This window comes from Chinchilla lanigera, unplaced genomic scaffold (assembly GCF_000276665.1).
Source record: "Chinchilla lanigera isolate Chin_1 unplaced genomic scaffold, ChiLan1.0 scaffold00016, whole genome shotgun sequence".
NCBI lineage: Eukaryota > Metazoa > Chordata > Mammalia > Rodentia > Chinchillidae > Chinchilla > Chinchilla lanigera.
Genome location: NW_004955417.1, coordinates 15428818 through 15450893, shown reverse-complemented (window position 1 = coordinate 15450893; position 22076 = coordinate 15428818). Strand labels below are relative to the sequence as shown.

At 37.4% G+C, this 22076-nt stretch overlaps 1 protein-coding gene across 2 annotated transcripts in view; it reads right to left on the bottom strand.

The window, feature by feature from the left end:
- Spag1 (sperm associated antigen 1) overlaps nucleotides 1-22076 on the bottom strand; it is a gene marked incomplete in the record, with an annotated part of 65047 nt that overhangs the window by 31757 nt on the left and 11214 nt on the right. For both annotated transcript variants that reach the window (XM_013512759.1, XM_013512760.1), the window contains 7 exon segments: nucleotides 3229-3388; nucleotides 4910-5016; nucleotides 6574-6704; nucleotides 8188-8293; nucleotides 8907-9016; nucleotides 10161-10228; nucleotides 16344-16469. In XM_013512759.1, coding sequence (XP_013368213.1) covers nucleotides 3229-3388; nucleotides 4910-5016; nucleotides 6574-6704; nucleotides 8188-8293; nucleotides 8907-9016; nucleotides 10161-10228; nucleotides 16344-16469 — 808 coding nt within the window.

Sequence of the window (22076 nt, the reverse complement as noted above, 5' to 3'; positions counted from 1 at the left end):
AATTCTAGTTTATGGCTATGTACGCTGAGCAATTTAGTAAATGTGAGAGAACTAACACAGATTAATCTGTATTATACTGGATTTTGTTATCAGTATGCGCTCGTGTTTAAGGGAACATTAGTTAGCTGTTGAGTTTAAACTTACCAACGTGACTTCTGTTTTATTGTTTTTGGGAAATGGAAGTTTTGTTTTGCTTTTAAAAAGTTAAAATGTTGAAACATGTATAATAGCAAAATATATAATTGTTATAGTAGATACATAAGAAAAGTTATTTATAACTCCAGAAAACTGAAATATGTAAGTATAAAGCAAAGCGTGTGCCTGTATATATATATAATATATAATATATATATTATATATTATATATATATATATATATATATAGTGCCTGTATGTTGAAAACTCACAAAATGGTAATGAAAAATAATCACAGAAGACCTAAACAAATGGAGAGACATATCATGTGCATGGATTAGAAAATTCCATATGGTTATGTCACTTCTCCACAAACAAATCTACAAATTCAATGAAAATCCAACCAAACTCCAAGCATGAGTATTTGTCTTTCTATGGAAATTGATTTTACTGCTTTATATTTGCTGTCCTATTTATTCTACTCTGCTATATATTATAGTGATATATAGAGAAAAAGAATCACTTGTATTCAGAATGAGCAGAAATGTAAATTTTAGTAATATGACAAAAGACTTGTGGTAAAATAGTTATCAAATATATGGCATTATTAAGTGATTTTATATGATAAAGAAATATAACAATATTAAGAGAAACAGGAGGAACGCAGACTGAAAAATAAAATATACCTTTAAGAAACTGATTTTAAAATTATATGTAAAGTCATGAACAGAAATCACTATATAACTAATAGGATGAATAAAATAGAAAAAACTCATAATAATATCAAATGCTGGCAAAGATATGAAGCAACTAATACTCTCATATATTGCTAATGGCAAATGGTACAGCTGCTCGGGAAAACAGTCTGGTAATTTCCAGTAAAACTAAACATATACTTGCCTTATGATCCAGTAATCATGCTCTTAGGTATTGACTGTAGGAAAAATGAGGGCCTATATTCACATAAAAACTTGTCCGTGAACATTTATTGCAGCTATATTCATAATTAGCAAATACCAGAAACAACTTCAATGTCCTTGAACCAGGGAGCAGATAAACAAATTTCAGTACAGCCATATAATGGAATGCTACCTAGCAATAAAAAGGAATGAACCAATGAAACATGAATGGCTTTCAGTGACGTGTCTGGTGAAAAAAGCTAGTCTCAAAATGTTGCATGTTCTCTGGTTTCATTTATTTAACATTCTAGACAAGCTATAGGAATGGAGACTAATACAGAGATGGTTAATAAGGATTGCGGTATGGAGTTTGTCTGATAGGGCAGCAGGAGGAGTTTTTTTGGGATGATGAAATTGTTCTAGCCTGATTTTAGGGCTGTTATGAGAAATTATACATGAGTTAGAACTGCATTCCCATAAAAAGTCCATTTTTACTCTACCTAGGCATTTAATTAAAAAATAGTAGCAATTAGTGTAGCTTATATTTCATTTTGTTCCAGATAAGACTTTAAATTATTTCCTTTAACTATAAGGCACTTACATTAAATATAAACCCTAAGAAGAACCTTTGCTGCCACAGTTTATTCAAAGTCTCACTACATGGTGACTGTTGAGGCTTAAAAATGTTCAAGTAATTCTCCCTCCTTTTATCCTTTGATTCTCGCTCTTCTTTTTCAGCTCTCTCTGGTACTTTTCTTCTTCATCTTCTTCTCTTCCTCCCTGCTCTTCTGTTCCTTTGTGTTTTGTTTTGTGTGTGTGCATGTACATGTATCCCTTTCTTTTTATTTCTTTTTTTTTTTTTGAGAGAAGGTCTCACTGAGTTCAGGCTGGACTTGAACTTAGCATGTAGTCCAGGCTGGCCTTGAACTTTGCAGGGATCCTCCTGCTTCAGCCTCCCAAGTGCTAGAACTATCAACATGTGCCACCATGCCTGGCCCTTTTCTCCTTATTCTGTCTTTTTTTCTTCTTCTTCTTCTTTCTTCTTTATCCTATCTTAACTGATCATATTTTATTATGAGGTGTACATTTTAGATTATATTTCTATTTTATGAAAAACCCTAAAGTTACTGTTCTTTACTTTGTTAGAGCTCAGTGATCTGAACATTTGATACATCTCAAATTTAAAATATTCGGTAAAATTACTTACAAGTGGATTTTTACCTGTTTTTAATTTTTTTCTGGTTCTGGGAGTCAAACTCAGGGCTTTGTACATTGAGCAACATCCCAAGCCCAAGTTGATTTTTACTTGTGAGTGATTTTCATGGTTTCCCTTCAGTTGCTCAGGGGTCCTTACGGAAGGAGAAAAGGTTTTGTGCCCCTGGTTAAGAATATATGCAAATCTTTCCCCTCATCACTAACTTAACTTTCACTGCTTTGCCTTAAAATAAAGCGTTACCTAGTCTAGGCTATGTTTTAGAAATTACTTTAAAAGTGAAATTATATTTATTTCTTTTGCGTACCTTTTTTTTGAGACAGGGTCTCGCTATGCAGTTCAGGCTGGCCTCGAACTCATAATTATCCTCCTGCCTCAGCCTCCAGAGTGCTGGGATTATAGGTGTGCACCACCACACCTGGCCTCTTCTGCATATTTAAAAACATCCTTCGTTTCGAGTTCAAGACCAGCCTGGGCTATAAAGTGAGCTCAAGGCCAACCTGAACTGCATAGCAAGACCCTGTTTCAAAAAGACAAAAAAGAAAAGTAAAGAAAAGAAATAAAAACATCTTAAGTGGAACACATAGTAACCAACATTGTATGCATTTTAGGGCCACCCTGACACACCTATTGAATACAATACATTTGTAACAACTAAGTGGATATAGACAAATCACCCCAGAGAGAGAGAGAGAGGGGGAGAAAGATAATTTGCAAACAGTTGGTGTCACATATGCACAGCTACTTACATTACAAGGTGGTCATCAGGAATTAGACTGAGCACTGGGGGAAAACTCCAGATTAAGAAGAAAGCATGAGTTTGCCAGATTGAATTAAACTGTGTTAAGTAAAGGGTGAGCCCAGTTCGCTTGTAGATTTACAAGAGCCGGCTAAGCATTTCTGTACAAATAGAACAACGGAGCCAGCTCACTGTATAAACAGGTAGGTTTTTGCATAACCAAAATAAAAGAGATTTTTTACTCTTATCTCCGCCGCCGATATCATGTTTAGTTCCGCTCTTCTTCTCATTTTCGTCTTCTGAGTTTTCTACTTCTTCAATAACCATCCTTCCACCTTGGGTTTGGGACTTAGATGTGACTGCATAATTTTTCAGATCTCTTTCAACCTCTGACAAGATTTTCTGCAACATAATCATATAAATGAAAATGTTTTTCTTTAATTAAAAAAAAACATTCCTCCAGGAAAGAACAGATAAAGATATTAAAATATAACGATAAGACTTTATGGAGGTCTATTTTTTTAAAACAACTTCATTGCTTTATTTGATCATAATTATACACACCCACTATTAAAAAATAAAACCTTTAAAGTAACAAGTGTATTTTAGGTTTTTATGTTATGGTAAATGGCCCATTTTTGAGTTAATCTTTACATGTGGTTAAGATAAAGATGCATTTGGATAAGGCCCAAAAGTTAATATGTAAACGTGAAATTGTGGAAGGTCATAAAATTAAAAGTGGGTTCTTATTTCAAATTTTTCTTTAATAACATTGTTCCATTAACACTTAATAACTACAACCAAAGTAAAGAGACACAAGGTGCGGTAGATACAGTGGGCAATCCAACAGGCGTGTGTGGAAATGCGTGGACAACTTGTTCGAGGGAAGTTCTTCTCTTTCTCCCATTTCTGACCATTCTGCAAGCAAAGGCACTCAACTGCCTTTGCTCTAGACAGTCTTTAATGATGTCTTAATGAGAACAATAGCCTTGGAAAATAGAAAGGGCATTTCCTTGGAGAGGACAAAGCAGGTTTGTTTGCTCTGCAGTATAAAAAAGATGCCATTTCCCCTTGGAGCGGAGATTGGCCAGCTCCTTTACACCCCATCATAAACAACGGGCGTTTCCTAAATCTGAGATTCCTCGGCCATCACACAAAGCCTTTGAGTGTGCGGCATCCATCTGGGCCAGTCTGTGCCACCCCTGGGAGCAAGGGTGACAAGAATGGGAAGCTCATCTGCTCAATGTGTCAGGAATAAAAAGTCCTTTATGTCTGACGCAAGGTATCTTGGCTCCTCCGCTAAATCACCTTGTCAATTTGCAAGTAGAGCAAAATCTCAGATCCGTCACAGTCGCTGACACTTGCCTCTGCTTTTCAACCTTGATACGGAGCCCTGTAATTGCACCTGAGGTAGTCCGCTCAGGTAGCGCAGGCTAGCAGCGATGCTGTTACCATGCAAACAACAGAAACACATTCTTCCATGCTAAGCAGCTCACCCCTCATCCTACCTAGGGAACTTCTACTCTGCATGATACATGCAGATTAGCTCAGGGAAAAGCATTGCCTGGAACACTGTAGGAGGGAGAAAAATTAAATATTTGACACACATGGATAGGTCTGTGCTTATGGACAATTTTTTTAAGAATTGTTTTCTTCGGGGCTGGGGATTTAGCTCAGCGGCAAAAGCGCTTGCCTGGCAAGCGCAAGGTCATGAGTTCGGTTCCTGGTACCGGAGAAAAAAAAAAGAATTGTTTTCTTCTACTTTAAATCAATGTTACATTTTCAGGTGTGTGGGATATACTACTTATTAAAGCTGTGACCTAACCCTCAATGTAATCTCTTTACCAAGGTTGATACAATTGTAATGTAAATTCAGAGACATCAAATTATAGAATTAGGTGAAAAATCACTTTCTATACTTACCTTGGCCAAATCATTATCAGGTTCAACTTCCAATACACTCCTCAAATCCTCTATGGCCTCCTGAGGCTTGTTTTGATGTTTATAAGTAGTGGCACGTCGCAGAAGGGCTAAAAAGGTACGAAAATAAAACTGATATGTTTTTCTATACAGCATTGTGATTATAACATAATTTGCAGGTGTAAAACTATAAGTAGCATGCAACACTGTAGGATGTAAATATACAAAGCATAAAAACACCCATTTTCACATTAGTGAACATAAAAAAGAAATCTTCTAGTAAGCAGAAAGGATACATCAAGCAACTGGGTTACCTAACCAAAAGCCTAAGACTACGCCTAAATCAAACACTAATGCATAAGCTTAACCCTAAACCTAAACTTAACACTAGGTCTTAACAATAACACTAACCCTAACCCTAACCCTAACCCTAACCCTAACCCTAACCCTAACCCTAACCCTAACCTTAACCCTAATCCTAACCGCGGCTGCATCTCCTAAGGCAGAGAGACTCTGTCCCTTTCCTCTTCACAGGCGCCATGCTGTGCTGTACCACTGGGAAGTTTTTGCTAAAAAAGCAATGTGTTCCTTCTTATCATCAGCACGACTATTGTTTCACCCCTTTCCAAAAAGTTAGGAAATCCCTCATTGAAATTTAGTATATTACTGAGCAGCTTCTAGCTCAGAATATGGCACATTAGTAAAATCTAGTCAGCCATCTCTAGAATGAAGAGGAGTTTCTTAGCATGGGGGAACTGAGAATCCTGATGATGAAGTCAGCTAAGGTTCTGAGATTGAGCACACTGATAATTTGCATCAGATTTTTGGGAAGGTTTTGGTATGTAAATTTATGATGATTTAACAGCAACAATAAATGCTGTCATAATCCCATTACTGATCATTATATAGTGACAGAACTTCATCTAATAAGTGAATATGCTGATAAAAAAAATTAGGCTCAATAATTCTGAGAAGTGAGAAATTTATATCTGACATATTTTAATATGCTATTTTAAAACATATTTATAAATTTAACCTATGTGATTTTAGTCTTAGGATGAGTCACCAAAACCTGAAGGATAAATTATTTTGTCATAATTTAATGAATACAGTAGCATTGTGCTTTAAGTATACTTTAGCTACTGCCATTGTTACTCAGATGTCCAAAGGGAACTTCCATGATATAAGTTATCATTGGGGTTTTTTAATTTTGAAATAATTTGATAGTTACAGAAAATTTAGCATATAGTTCCTGTGTGCAGTCAGCTCCCCCTAATACTAACACCTTATTCAATCTTTTGGGATTATTAGCTATCTCAGTACAAATAATCAGGGATTTAAATTCCAAGAGAAATTTGAAATTAAAAGTAAATGTATAGCCAGGCATGGTATTGCCTGCCTGCAATCCCAGCACTTGAGAGGCTGAGGTAGGAGGATCCCTGCAAGTTTGAGGCCAGCCTGTGCTACAAAGTGAGTTCAAGGCCAACCTGAATTACACAGTGAGACCCTGTCTAAAACAAAACAAAACAAAAGTAAATGGGTGAAGGTGCTGGTTCACATATAGAAATTTGACTTTATCTCTAATATGTTTAATGCGAATATATTATCTACAAATATTCTTTAATGGACTCTGGTATAAATATAAAAGCATTCAAGGACTATTTTACCCTTTATGTTTCCAGGTTCTAACTCCAAGACCTTTTCACAATCCTGAAAAGCACGATTCCAGTTTTGCAATTTGATTTCTGCTTGAGCTCGATTGTTATAAGCAGCTATAGTGGGAAGCGCTGATATACTCCTAAAAAATGAAACACTTATTGGCAACAAGCAGACCTAAGGTAAATATTAGGATATAGAGAAATTTGGCCAAAGTTGAAAACAATCATAGCCTGTCAAGTAGCACAAAATAATTAATGAAAAGAAGAATTTAATATTTACCTGGTATGGCTTAAAAAGGAATGCTATGACAAAATGAATATGCAAATATAGGAAAGATAAGGCATTGGCACACTGAATTTACCAAATCTAGAGAGAAACAGATGGTACAAATGGAAAAGTAATCAATACGATCTTTAAAGATCATTAAAGATTTAATTACTTAATGCTTATTGATGATTTAATACTTATTGAATGCTGCCATGAACCATGTACTCTGCTGGGAGTTGAGGCCAGGGTGCTGGATAAGTGGGCTCTGCTGTTATAGACCCACAGTCTAGTCAGTATCAAACCACAGATTTACACTGTATTTTGACAGGCACTACAACGGAGAGCTGAGACTGCTACAGGAGCCTCTAAACTGATGGTGTGGCAGTAAAAAGGGTAGCCTGAGATTTCCTAGGGGGTCAAAGAATATTTCACCTGGAGCAGTGATGCATGCCTATAATCCTAGCACTCAGGAGGCTGAGGCAGGAGGATCACCATGAGTTTGAGCCCAGCCTGGGCTACATAGTGAGTTCAAGGTCAGTCTGAACTATGTAGAGACCCTAACTGAAAAAAAAAAAAAAAAGGAGAGATTTCTCCAAAGAAGTAAGGCATGGACTAAACTCTAACAGGCAAATTAGGAGGAGCTGGGGTATGGCTCAGTGGTAAACACTTGCCTAGCATATACAAGGCCCTAAGTTTGATCTAAAAGAAAGGAAGGAAGGGAGGGAGGGAGGAAGGAAGGAAGGAAGGAAGGAAGGAAGGAAGGAAGGAAGGAAGGAAGGGAGAGAGAAAGAGAGGGAAGGGGAAAGGGAGTGTTAGATTTCTTTCTTTCTTTCTTTCTTTCTTTCTTTCTTTCTTTCTTTCTTTCTTTCTTTCTTTCTTTCTTTTTTCTGAGACAGGGTCTTGCCACATAGCCCAAACTAACCTTGAACTCGTGATCCTCCTGCCTCTGCCTCCCAAGTGCTGAGATTACAGGTGTGCACCATCACGCCTGACAAGAGCATTTTAGACAGAGGACTCTAGATGTACAAAGGCCCTGTGGGAGATTAGGTCCAGGCAGTCTGCTGCAGAACCCAAGTTCATAATTTTTAGCTATACAGATTTTCTGTCAAGTTTCCTTCTGTTCTCTGTAAAGTAGGAAAGTTAGGTCCTCTGTCCAGGTGGGAGTAGGTAAAAACTTAAGAGCTCTGAAAAAATACTGAAAGGACAAACATAGGTGAATTTATAAAAATCACAAGAACAGAACCCTTAGTGATTAGTGATTCTGACATAGACTATTTAGCTTATATTTTTTCCAATAATGAAAATATTATCATTTATTAAATAGCAAGTTTAAACCACCACAAAAATCTGCTCGCCTCGTATAATACATGACAGCCTCTTCATAATCTCCTGAGTTGAAAGCTTCATTTCCTTTTTCCTTTTCACGAGTAGCAAGAAAACCCTTTTCCTTCTCAGTGAGACCTAGAGATAATATTATCTGTTAGATGTGAAAATATAATGCAATAGAAGTTGTAAATCCAAGAACGTTTTTAAAAATTGTTTTTCAGTGCTAGGGGTGGGACTCAGGGCACTGTGTCTTCCCACCGAGCACCCGAGGGTGCTTACCTTGAACACAAGTAGAAAATCATAAGTTAAAGCATAAAATAGAAAGCTTTCCTAAGTTTAGCAGTTTTTAAAAAAAAAACATTGAAAAATTTTTAGAATTTATTTTTTTATGATTAGCTTTATTGTCCACTATGGACTTCATTTTTTTCTTATGAAGCAGAAAGAAAAACAGGTGAGTAATTTATAGGAAAGAGAAGATTAAGAAAAGTGATAAAAACAAATGAGTCACAGTAAGAAACAGACTTATATTTTCAAGTCTTAGTAAATCTAGTTATTATAACTTATTCACAAAAAATTAAGTAGTTACAAGATACAAGTAACCTTGCTAGGCCTGGCCAACTTTATGAGAAAATCCATAAACTTTTAATAGAAATATGCAACACTCAAAGACAATTTTTGTAGGTTGATGGTTGTTATTACCACTAGAAAATTTAAAGACTATTAAATTAGTCTTATTTTCCCCTATTACCTGCTGTGTCTATTCTTGTCTCAATTTTAGATAAATGTGACTTGTTGTCTACTACAGTCTTTTCTTTATAATCTTCATCAATTTTTGAACATTCCTTTTCCACATCAAATCTTAAATGGAAAAACAAAAAAAAAGCTGAAAAAAGATACCATATAAGAAAACATACATGAATTACATTTTAAGTATCCCTAATATGAAATACTTAAGACCAGCAAATTAAATTTTGTAGTATTTGCATATGCACAATGAGATAACTTGAGGATGGGACCCAAATCAAAATGCAAAATTCATCTAAGTTTCATATACAATGCATAAACAGCCTGATCAAATTTAATGCAATATCTTAAAAAAATTTTGTACATGAACCAGTTTCATGTTATTGAATTTACCATTTGTAGTACTTTGTGTTTTTTTTGTTTTTTTTTTTTTTTTTTTTTCCTAGTACCGGGGATCGAACTCAGGACCTTGCACTTGCCAGGCAGGTGCTTATGAGACTGAGCTATATCCCCAGCCCCTAGGAAAATTGTGGTTTTTTGTTGTTGTTGTGTTTTTGTTTTTTTTTTTTCTAGTTTGTTTTCCGGTACCAGGAATCGAACTCATGACCTTGCGCTTGCCAGGCAGGCACTGTGCCCCTGAGCTAAATCCCCAGGCCCTCCATTTGTAGTGTCATGTCAGTGGTAAAAAGTAAGTTTCACATTTTGGACCATTTCAGATTTTTTGGATTAGGGAGGCTCAACCTGTACATATTTAAAGCATGCATAATGGGTTTGTTTTTTAAGTCACATGTATTCTTTCTTAAGCAAACATACCATTAAGCAAAGCTTTAAATATTAAACAGATCTAACCTGCTCAGAATGCTGATATTAAAATTATGACTACATTCTCTCCATTTAAAATATTTGTATTTTTTAAGTAAAGTTTGGATGAGTAGGAAGAGAACAATAGTTATTTTGGGGGCTGGGGATATAGCTCAGCAGCACAAGTGCCTGCCTGGCAAGCACAAGGTCTTGAGTTCAATTCCCTGTACCAAAAAAAAAGTTGTTTTTGTTTGGTTTATAGACAAAAAAATGCAATAGTTTTTATTTAATAAAAAAAGATCAAAAGTACTTAGACTAGCTATGTTCAGTATTCTACAAAAATAATTTGATACTTGGGAGTGTTCAGGTTTATAATAATTATTTTAAAAATTATTATAGTACATAGTGGTAAAGAATTGTTCAATGACAAATTTATATAAACAAATGTAAAACATACTTATCCCACTCTGCATAATCCCTTGGAATTTTCTTTTTAGCTGGTTTATTTTTAGAAGAATATTTTTCCTGAAAGAATAAAATCATATTTTATGAGGCATTTAATCTAAGATTAGCAGGGTTTACTATAAATGCAAAGCAAATAAAATACTGAATTGAGATACACAAATGGAATGAGTTAAAAAAATAGGTAACCTTGAGGTTATAACAACTTAAGTATCATAATATAATAACATATAGCAGGTAAAAGAAAGTATTTTAAATTTGTAGTTAATTCTGGGAGTAATCTATAGGCTTTTACATATATACACATATGTATATATACATAAAACTTGAAAACTTACATGTGGATACTTTTTAATAAATTTTCTTATTTTTATGCATGGAGAGTTGGTACATGTACCTAACACATCTTTTCAAATTTTTTAATTTTTTTTGTCTTTTTGAGATAGGGTTTCACTATGCAGTTCAGCCTGAACTTGAACTCACTTTGTAGCCTAGGCTGGCCTCAAACTCTCAGTGATCCTCCTGCCTCAGCCTCCCAAGTGCTGGTATTACAGGCCTGCACCACCACACCCGACTATAACCCATATTCTGTTTATTTCCCCTTGTCCTCTCTTGATGAACTAAATTCTGATTCATTCTTTTAAAACCTAGACAATGGGGAGACAGGAATAACTGCTTTGCTGTACCTCTAATAAAGTTGTTTTGTTTTTTTTTTTTTTTTTTTTTTGCAATGACAGATACTCCTCTTGGGCTAATTCTATTAAAAAAAGAATAAATCCATTTATGTAACCAAACTGATGAAAAGGTAGGGATAGTTGCCAAATAGATGGATTCCTATGCCTTCTCTCCAGCCCCGCTCCTCCCGCTCCCAGCCACTGCCACTGCACACCTGCCCCAGCCAGTCTCTGCTCCCCTCTGCCAACTGATTTCACTTTCCTGCAGGGCCACCTGCTTTCTCTTTGCGGCAGGAAGCTTGTGCACAGCAGTCTGGGGTTACACCCCCACAGACCTCCTCATCGGAGAGGAAGAGGACTGTTTTCTCTCTACCTTCTATTAGAGAAGCTCCAGGGAAGGACGGATTGGCCACCTTGGTCATCTGCCCATCCCTAACCAAGCACTAGCTTGGTACAAAGTGGCTCTCGCTTGGTCCCAGGCCATTGTAGGGAGGACGGTTCTGCACCAGACAGCAATGGGAGGAATGCAGACAACGGCCATTGTGTTCACAAGCAGTTAATCTTCCAGAGCCATAGCTGCAGTACGTATGCTAGATACGTACTAAGGAATGCTAATGTTAAAAATACCTATCTCTGTAGTCTGAAGAAAGGGAAGCACAGCAAAATTTACAATAAAAGTAGCTACTGATTTTTCTAAACTATTACGTAGCTTTACTATCTCTATGCATGTTTGCTGGTAGACGACTCAAAAGTATTAGGAACTATAAGCCGTCTGTCTGAAGGAGTACTGTGCACCCTTACAGTCTCAGTATCACTTGATGCTTGGGCTCTATTTCTTGCATATAGAGACAAGGTTCTTGATGATAAGATGGTGTTTGGGGTTAAACTCTATCTCTCCAAAAGATAGGAACGTCCCAACTCCTGGCACTTGTGGATGAGACCTTTTGGAAATAAGGTCTTCACTAGTTCATCTTCACTGTCAGCGTGGCTAGATGAAGAGCCTCCTGCACAGGTGGTTGGATCATGTGGCACTGGTGTTCATAGCTGAATATGCTGTTAGGTTACTGGGCCCAGTTGGAGGAGCTGGGTCCCCAGGTGTGTGCCTCTGGAAGGTGCATCTTGCCATGGTGCTCTTCCCTCTGCCGGGCTTCCCGGAAGTGAGCAGCTCTGCTCTACCACGCCCTTTCACCGTGATCTGCCTGGCTTGGAGCCAGCCCACCATGCATCGAAATCTCTGAAACCCTGAGACAAACCATTTTCTCCTTTAAATTGTGTAAAGCAGGCGCCTTGTTCCAGCAATGGGAAAGCTGACTACTACGAGATCTTTGAAGACGTAAGCAAGTTGAGGTGAGGATGTTAGAGTGGGGCCCTAATCCAATCTGGCTGATGTCCTTATATAAAGGAGAGAAGCGACTGGCACAGGGGGAGGCTGGCCACGTGAAGAGGAAGGTTCAGACTGCTGCTATCATGAGCCAAGGAAAGCCCGGCACTACTAGAAACGGGAAGAGCAAGGGGGATCCTCCCTTCAAGTTTTAAAGGGAGCGTGGCCCTGCCAGTACCTTGATTTTAGACTTCAGGACTCCAGAACTGCGAAAGAATGTATTTCTCCTATTTTAAACCAATCAGTTTGTGCTACTTTGTCATAGTAGCCCAGGAAACTAACACAGGTGGCACAACTTAGTTTTAAAGAACACTGATTACAAAACAAAGGTACTTAAATTTGTATGTTGCTCTCTAATACTTGTGACAAAAAGAATCCTCACTAAGGGGTGAAAAAATGAATATGAATTGGCTGGAGTGTGGTGGTCATTTTACAATGTGTGTGTGTATAAACACATCATATTAATATATATATACACATGTTAAATATATAATTTGCATTTGTCAATTATAATCCAGTAAAGATAATATTTAATAAGTAAAATGAATGTACATCAGTAAGAATCTCAAGACATGGATGTGGTATATGGGATAAAATATACTATACAATATTATATTTTTTATTGTTTTGGACTTTGGGCCTCCAGAAAAAGACAGTACTTGGGAGGCTGTGGTAGGAGGATTACAAATTTGAGGTCAGTCTGGGCTACATAGAGAGTTCAAGGTCAACCTGGACTATATAGCAAAACCCTGTCTAAATAAACCTGGGTAGGGGGAACAAGAAAGGCAATGCTCTGGGACTCTGAATGATTAGGGCATACATCCCCTCCATATATCCCATAGTACCCCATCCTAATATTATAGATAGCTAAATTATTTAGAAACATTACAGGCAGTCAGATAGGGCTGGGTCCTCGAGAGGCCAGTGCAGAAGACAATTGTGGCTAGAGGCACATTCACTGTAGGTCAGGTCTTACAACAAAGGAATGACTACACCCAAATACCTCCCCTAGGAATGAAAAGAAGTGATTGATATTCTACATAGGTATATTAATTGGTAGGTATTTAAATAGGCATTGTGACTATACTTTTTTTTGAGACAGGGTCTTGCTGCGCAGTTCAGGCTGGTCTTGAGCTCACTTTGTAGCCCAGGCTGGCCTCAAACTCACAATGATCCTCCTGCCTCAGCCTCCTGAGTGGTGGTATTCACAGGTGTGAGCCACCACGCCTGGCGTACATTGTGACTACTGTAACCTTATTGGTTTGCCATAGTTTTGTCCCACCTCACACCCATCCTACGATTTTCCATTGGATCAATACAATTTAAGTGACTATACTTGTAATCTTATTGATTGATTATAGTTCTGACCCACCTTGACCCCACCTCATTTCATGGCTTTATTCAATTAAACACCCTTGAGAAGCGAGGTTGGCAGGCAACCCACTTTCTGGGCCTCCTTCTGTCCCTCTTAGAAGCTTTCTTTATCTCAACAAATTCTCCTACTCCTACTCCACTGTTCCTACAATTCATCCTTTATTTTATTTATTTATTTAGTTATTTAGTTAGTTAGTTTGGTATGGGGAATCAAACTCAGAACCTCAAGCTTGCCAGGCAGGTGCTGTGCCACTGAGCTACATCCCCAACCCCATCCCTCAACTTTAGAGAACACAAACTTGGCACATCAGACATCTAGCAGGTGGGGAGTTGTATTTCCCTCACACTATTTGAATTATTTGAGGTCCTATATCATTCGCCTTATCACTAATATCATACTATGTCAGCAGGTGTAAAGATTTTGGTAATATGACACTGTTGGACTTCTGAAAATTATGGTCATTTGGAGTTATGCTGATCTTCCAAACATTCACACATTTCAGTATACAATTAAAATCATATTATTAATAGTCTGGGTCTCATTAGGAAAGTCTTTAAACTATGCTTTGGAAGAATTATAAGACTTGGAATTATCCCGACTTGGAATGAACTCTGGCACTAGGTCCCATCAAATCAAACCAAAATGGAGCCACTCATGTGAAATGGAGTCCACCTCACTACCCAAAAACTAAGTTATCTGACCTTTTCCGAGAGGAGAGAGATAGTAGCCATAAGATAAGGAGGGCCCCTCTGCTTCAAGAACAGTAACCTGATGTTTACCAGTCTGCTTTTTATAGTCTTTGTTCTTGCTCTTGATACCTAATAAAAACCAACTATTCTGCCATATGCAATGGAAGGCCTTTTCTAAACTTTTAGAAGATACCACTCCAATTCAAGAACCCTTAATAAAACCCAGCTTGATCTTTCAATTTGTTGTAATTTCGTCTTTTGGTCTTTTGTTAAGTATCCCCCTAAGGGAATACAGCACTTTTTTGTCACAAGTAGGTATTCAACAAGTGCATAGGAAAATGAAAACCCTAATTTGCACTTGAAAGCTCAGATTTTCTCACTGGGAACAAATAGTCAGTCATTTTTCCTTAAAATGACAGGTCTTCTGCTCATTTAACAAATGCCCGCAAATACCCAAGTCTGAATAACCTTAGTTTGTCTTGTTGAACATTCTTTCAAGTAAAAACACTGTTGCCAGAAGTGGCTACTTCAGCACACAAGTGCTTTTCTTGAGATATGCCAACGCTGGGGATATAGCTCAGCAGCATAAGCACCTGCCTGGTAAGCACAAGGTCCTGAGTTCAATTCCTGGTACAAAAAAAAAAAATGCTATACTTCATTACTGAGGAAAGCACTTCCTGCACATTTCCTACTTTGTCACACACAAAAAATAAGAAGACATATCTTTGAGGTTCAACATTACACAAAATTTATATTGGAATTAAAGGTATTTTTAAGTTAAACTGGAATTTTTCACCAGGTCCATGAGTACAGTTTGATACCACTGCCTTCATTTATGTTAAGGCACTAGGAATTTTATTCTCAGTGCAAATATCAACACACTGTAATAAACAAAGCACTAACATGATTCTTAAGATAACATGGCCAGACACAATGGCATCACCTGTTGTCCCAGCTATTTAGAAGGTGGAGGCAGGAAGATCACCTGAGCCCTAGAGTTCTTGGCCAACCTGAGCAACATAGTTGAGACTGTTCCAGAGCCAAAACAAAATCATGGCATCAACTGTTTGGAGCTCTGGAATTCTAGGGTCCTTGGACCAAACTTTGAGAATCATTGTACCATCAGTCTGTCTACCACAATGGATTATAACCTCCTTGAGGGCAAAGACTGAGTATTATTTATTGCTACAATTTGAAGGCACCAACATAACACATAGTGTTCAATTAATAAAAATAAATTTGTGGGTTACAGATAGTAGTCCCCCTCAGTCATCTGCGTAATTCCTAATGAAGGGTAAACAAGTACAGGAAAGAAGTGTTAGAGAACGGAGTGATGAGGGGCTATGGATGTTTTAAAAATAAATTTGAAGATTCGATGAAAACAACAAGACTGAGTTAACCCAGAATGAAAAGACTTTGGTAGCTATCCCGTCAGAAATGACAAGGGCGGTTGGAGGCCAAGAGGCCCAGTTTCAACCTGAATTTAAATAGATGGACCTGGAACTCCAATAGGCCCCTTCCCTATGAAACTCCTGGTTAAGAAGGAGAGGTCTACGTGACAAATCAGGGACCAACCACAGAGAGATGGGACAAGAGAAAAAAAACATGCACTCAACAGAAGGTGACATCTATAAATCTGTGATGGTATCTGTTTACCATTGCTCATCTGTAGGTCATTAAATCACATAGCAAGACGTATCCTCTGTTCCTCTGGATGTATTAAAATTGTTCCTGGAAAAGTTGCACACTGAATGGGACCTTATAAAAACTGGGCTCATAAAAACTGGTCAGAACAGAAGACAGGAAAGCAAAAGAAAAAAAAGGAGGAAAGATGGTAAACCCAATATATAAGATGTCAAAGGAAACACTGCTTCATTCTGAGTTCTCTTGTGATGAGATATGGCCTACCAAAGACAGTGACAGTATTCACCAGCGGCAGACCTCCCCAGTTCTCCTGGAGGAGATCATGCTTTGACTACTCTGATGGGCTGAGACAGCCCCATCAGCAAAGCCAGCATCTTTCCCCTATCCCAGGCCATTCCACCCCACAAAGGTCTACCTTGGTGACATGAAGATCATTGTTTGAACCACGAACTGGAGGCAAGTGATCTCTCATTTTTGGAAATGTTTCAGTTTCCTGAAATTGCATTTTAGTTTCTTCTTTTTTAATTTCTGATACCCAACTCTGAAAAGAATGGGAAAAAAGGAAGGTGAATATACGGTTTGAAATAATTACCCAGGCATTAGAAAGAACTGTACATCCTAGTTTCCTGTGAGTCCATTTTTAGGTGATAATTTGATATGCCATTCTCTATCTCTGAAGCACCCTCCCTACTTTTTTTTTTTAATTGTGGCAAACAAAATAACATAAAAATTGGCCTTCTTAAACAGTTTTTTGGCATACAGTTCAGTCTTGTTAAGAATATTCACACTGTGGTTGCTTATCTTACTTACACTTGGATGTGTATACTCCCAAAAACACAGATCATAGATCTAAATATAAGAGTCAAGAGACTTCCAGGAAGATGGCAGAGTGGTGAGCAGCAGAGAAACATCCTCTCCAAGATTTGGTGTCCAGACACTGGAATATAGCAACGTGAAGGACAGAAAGGAGGGAATTGGGTCCCCAGGACCCAGAAAGGATCTGAAGAGAGAATTGAATCCCACAGGGAGACTGAAGAGAGAAACTTCAACAAAGAAGAGGAAGATGGCAAGTGGTGCTTTCCCCTGGAGCCCAGACTCACTACATGGGAGGGGTGGATCGAACTTGAGACCTGTGGTGACTACTGGCAACCCAAGAGTCCTCCAGGGAGAAATGCACCAGTGGAATGGAGCAGTGCACATGGCAGGCTGCAGTGGCTGGTGAGTTATTTGGTTTCAGACATCTGGCAAGAGAGGGCAATTGGCTGGGAACCATCTTGCAGGGGGGCCAACTGAGCTGAACTCAGAGCAACTGCTGGCTCCATCTAGTGGCTCCCAGTTGAGTTTAAGCCAGCAGGAGGGACATAGACCGCTGCAGGTTGAACATGTCTGGTTCCAGCCTCATGGCCAGAAACCAGCCTGAACTTCAGTGGTAATAAAGGTGTAGTCTCAATGGGATTATCCATTAGCTCACCATAACGCTACTGCTGGCTTGCTGGAAAAAACCAACACAGATCTAGACTCTTTCTGGCCATGTTGTCTACCAGTGACAGCAGAGACACACTTTGAAGTGGACTTTTTTTTCTTTGTCTCTTGTCATTTTTTTTTGGTTTTGTTTTGTTTTATCATCATTGTTATTATTTTCACATGAGTGTGAACATGGTTTCTAGTTTTTTGTTGTTGTTTTCTATTCTTGTTTTTATTCCTTCTTTCTTTCCTTCTTGTCTTCTTTACCAGTTTCCAAAAATTTGTGTGATCTTCCTTTATCCTCCAGCCTTGATTCTAATCTATTCCACTTCTTCTATTTATCTGTTTTTTTCCCCAACCCCTTTTAAGTTTTCTCCACTAAGGGTAAAAGGGCCATATTGAGGGGTTGTTTTGTGCATATAATTTTCTGGTTTGTTTTAGAATTTGTTATATGACCACAAATCTATTTCAGGTGATTAAAGGTAGAAAATTAATAGGTACCTCAGCTTGTCATTTTCTAAGCTGTATTTGATGCTATTGTTATTGCTGATTGTACCACTTTAGCCAAAGTGACAGAATTTTTCTAACCAGTTGTTCTTCCTGGTATATCAAGACTGAGTTGCCGAAGGGTCATAAAAAATACTATAGCCCAGTTCCAAAGAACCAGGAGCTGGGCCAAGTAGGCAGCGACTTCTCATCCCAATAAATTCAAGAGGCAGGATCTTGCAACAGACTCAAAACCCAAAAGCCAGCTACACCTGAAAGACAGCTCTGAGTAGTCATTTCCTAAGAGTTCTAAATAGTAGCAATAAAACTACTCACCATAGGCAACTTATAAGCATCAACCCAGGAATCAAACGTAAAACAAACAGAAAATGAGAAAACCCTTGAACAAGATGCAACCCCAGACTTCCAGTTCACCAAAGGCAAATCCAGGGGCCAGTGAGGTGGAACAATCTGAAAGCTACCTACCTGGACTCTCTGAAGTGGTAACAGTGGAAATAACAAAGCAAAGGAATGAGGCTCTAGAAAAAGTCAAATCAGAAATAATTTCTCAGATAACTACAGAAATGGTGACCATAATGAAGGATATTCTTAGTGACTCTAGAGCAGATACAGATTTAAAAAAATTAGAGGAGCTTAGGAAAATGATGGAATCCATGAACACCCAATATAAGAAACTAATGGAAGCCATGAAACAGTTTCCAACAGATTTATCTAGGAAATTAAAAATTCCATTGAAAGTATATACCACAGAATGAGGACAGAATCTCAGAGATACAAGACAGGATTGCAGTTAGAGATCATGAAAAGAAAGACTTTTTTAAAAGTAGGAAAGGACCATGAAAAATCAGTCCAGCAATTACTAGATTATGCAAATAAAAATAATATAAGATTGATTAGTGGTGGTACATGCCTGTCATCCCAGCACTAGGGAGGCTGAGACAGGAGGATCATTGCAAGTTCAAGGCCAGCCTGGGCTTCAAAGTGAGCTCAAGGCCAGCCTGAACTGCATAGCAAGACCTTGTCTTAAAAAGATAAAAAAAAATTGATCAGAGTCAATGAAAAAGCAGGAGATAGCACAAATGACATAGAAAACCTGTTCACAGATATCATACAAGAAAACTACCCTCGCAGGGAAATTCATAGGCTGAAAATCAAAGGATGGAAAACCATACTCCATGTGACAGGAACCCAGAAAAAAGCAGGGGTAGCTATTCTATTTGCAGACAAAGTGAATTTCAAGCCAAGACTGATTAAGAGAGATAAAGAAGGTCACAAGAATGTCCTTGTAAAGGGAACAATCCAAGAGGAAGAGATAACAGTTATAAATATATATGCAACAAATACCAGTGCACCCAACTATATAAAACAAATAATAATGGGCATGAAAAATCAAATAAGCACTAATACAATTATACTGGGGGATCTCAATACTCCACTGTCACAAAAAGACAGATCAATTAGGCAAAACAAAAAAAAAAATCAACAGTGAAATTTAGAACTGAAACAAACCTTAGAACAAATAGATTTAGTAGATGTCTACAGAGTGTTCCTCTCCACAATATCAGAATACACATTAATCTCAGTTTCACCTAGGACATTCTACAAAATAGACCACATATTAGCTCATAGAAATGTTTAAGTAAATGCAAAGGAATTGAAATTATCCTATGTGTATTATCAGGTCATAGTGCAATGAAACTGAAAATCAATGGCAAAAGAAACAAGAGCATCATAGAAACATGGAAATTAAATAACACCCTCCTGAATAGCCAATGGGTCACAGATGAAACTAAAAAAGAAATTAGACAGTTCCTACAATTAAACCATAATGCCAGTGCAACATACCAGAACCTATGGGACACAATGAAAGCAGTCCTATGAGGGAAATTTATAGCAGTGAATATCCATAGCAAGAAAATAGAGTGAGCTCAAATAAACAACTTAAGGTTGAACCTCAAGCTTCTAGAAGGAAGTGGAATTCAAGCCCAAAGCTTGTAACAGGGAGGAAATTATCAAGGTCAGAGCAGAAATTAATGCAAGGGAGACATAAAAAAGCAATACAAAGAACAAATGAATCAAACAGTTGGTCCTTTGACAGACTAAATAAAGCTGAAAAACCCTTAGCCAAACTGATTAAAAAAAAAAAAAAAAGGGAAGAAGGTCAGGCATGGTGGCAAACACCTGTAATGCCAGTATTCAGCTGGCAAAGGCAAGAGGATTGCTGTGATTTTGAGACCAGCCTGGGCTACAAAGTTGAGTTCAAGGCCAATATGAACTGCATAATGAAACTCTGTCTCAAAAAGACAGAAAGAAAACAAGAAAAAAGGAAAGAAAGACTCAAATCCATGCAATTAGGAATGAAAAGGATAAAATCACAACAGATCACGCAGAAATCCAGATTATCTACCCCTAACTGGAGAACCTGTATTCTCTGCTTTTTGTTTGTTTGTTTGTATTGGTAATTGAACTCAGGAACTTGTGCTTACCAGGCAGGTACTGTGCTACTTGAGCTATATCCCTAGCCCAAGAAACTGTATTCTAATAAGATGGAAAATGCAGAAGAAATGGACAAAATCCTAAATACATATGAATTACTAAAGCTGAATAAAGAAGATATAAAAATTCTAAATAAACTAATATCCATCAATGAAATTGAAGATATAATTAAAAACTTACCAAAACCAAAACAAAAACCTGCCAAATTCTACAAGAAATTTAGAGAAGACCTAATACTTCTACTTCCCAAACAAACTTTAATGAAATTGAAAGGGAAGCAATACTCCCAAATTCATTCCTGGAAGCAAGCATTACCCTGACACAAAACTATAGAAAGGCCCAACCAAGCAAGAGAACTACAGGCCAGTCTCCCTAATAAACATAGATGCAAAAATCCCCCAAAAGATACTGGCAAACAGAATGCAGCAAATTATCAAGAAGATTATATACTAAGTGGGATTCATCCCATGGACCCAGGGGTGTTTCAACATACACAAATCAATAAATGTAACACACCATATTAACAGAGCCAAGGACAAAAACATATGATCATCTCAAAAGATACAAAAAAAGCATTTGACAAAGCCCAATACCTATTCATGATAAAAACCCTACAGAAAATTGGAATAGATGATCTTTATCTCAATTGATAAAAGCCATCTATGACAAACAAACAGCCAACATCATACCTCATGGACAAAAACTGAAAGCTTTCACTCTAAATTCAGAAACAAGACAAGAATGTCTGTCACCACTCTTATTCAATATAGTTCTGGAAATATTAGCCAGAACAATTAGACAAGAGAAGGAAATAAAAGGAATAAGGAGAGTAGAGGAAGAAGTTCTAATATCATTATTTGCAGATGACATGATACTCTACATAGAAGACCCCAAAAACTCCACCAAAAGACTTCTAGATTTAATAACCAAATTCATTAGTGTAGCTATATACAAAATCAACACTCAAAAATCAATAGCCTTTCTGTACACAAATAACAAACTCACTGAGAGAGAAATTAAAGAAACAACATCTTTCACAATAGCATCCAAAAAAATGAAATACTTAGAAATCAATCTAATGAAGAAAGTAAAAGACCTTTATATTGAAAATGACAGTACTCTGAAAAGAGAGATTGAATAGGATATCAGTAAATGGAAAGATATCCCTTGCTCTTTGGTAGCAAAAATTAATATAGTGAAATGGCCATACTTCCAAAATTGTTGTACAGATTTAATGCAATCCTGATCAAAATTCCAACAGCATATCTCACAAAATAAGAAAAAATAATCCTAAAATTCATTTAGAACCAGATGAGACCTAGAATAGCAAAGGTAATTCTGGGCAACAAAGGTAAGGCAGGGGGCATTACAATACCTGACTTGAAATTATACTACAAAGTATTATGGTTAAAAACAGCATAGTATTGGCAAAAACAAAAGACCTGAGGATCAATGGAACTAATTAGAAGGTGCAGAAACAACTCCAGACATACTTAGCCACCTTATCTTTAACAAAGGGGCCAAACACCTTCACTAAAGATACCTTCACTAATGAAGTCCTTTACTTCATTAAAGATAGCCTCTTTAATAAATGGTGCTGGAAAAACTGGCTTTCCACATGGCAAAGATTAAATCTAGACCCTTATTCACCATGTACTAAACTAGAACTGAAATGGATCAA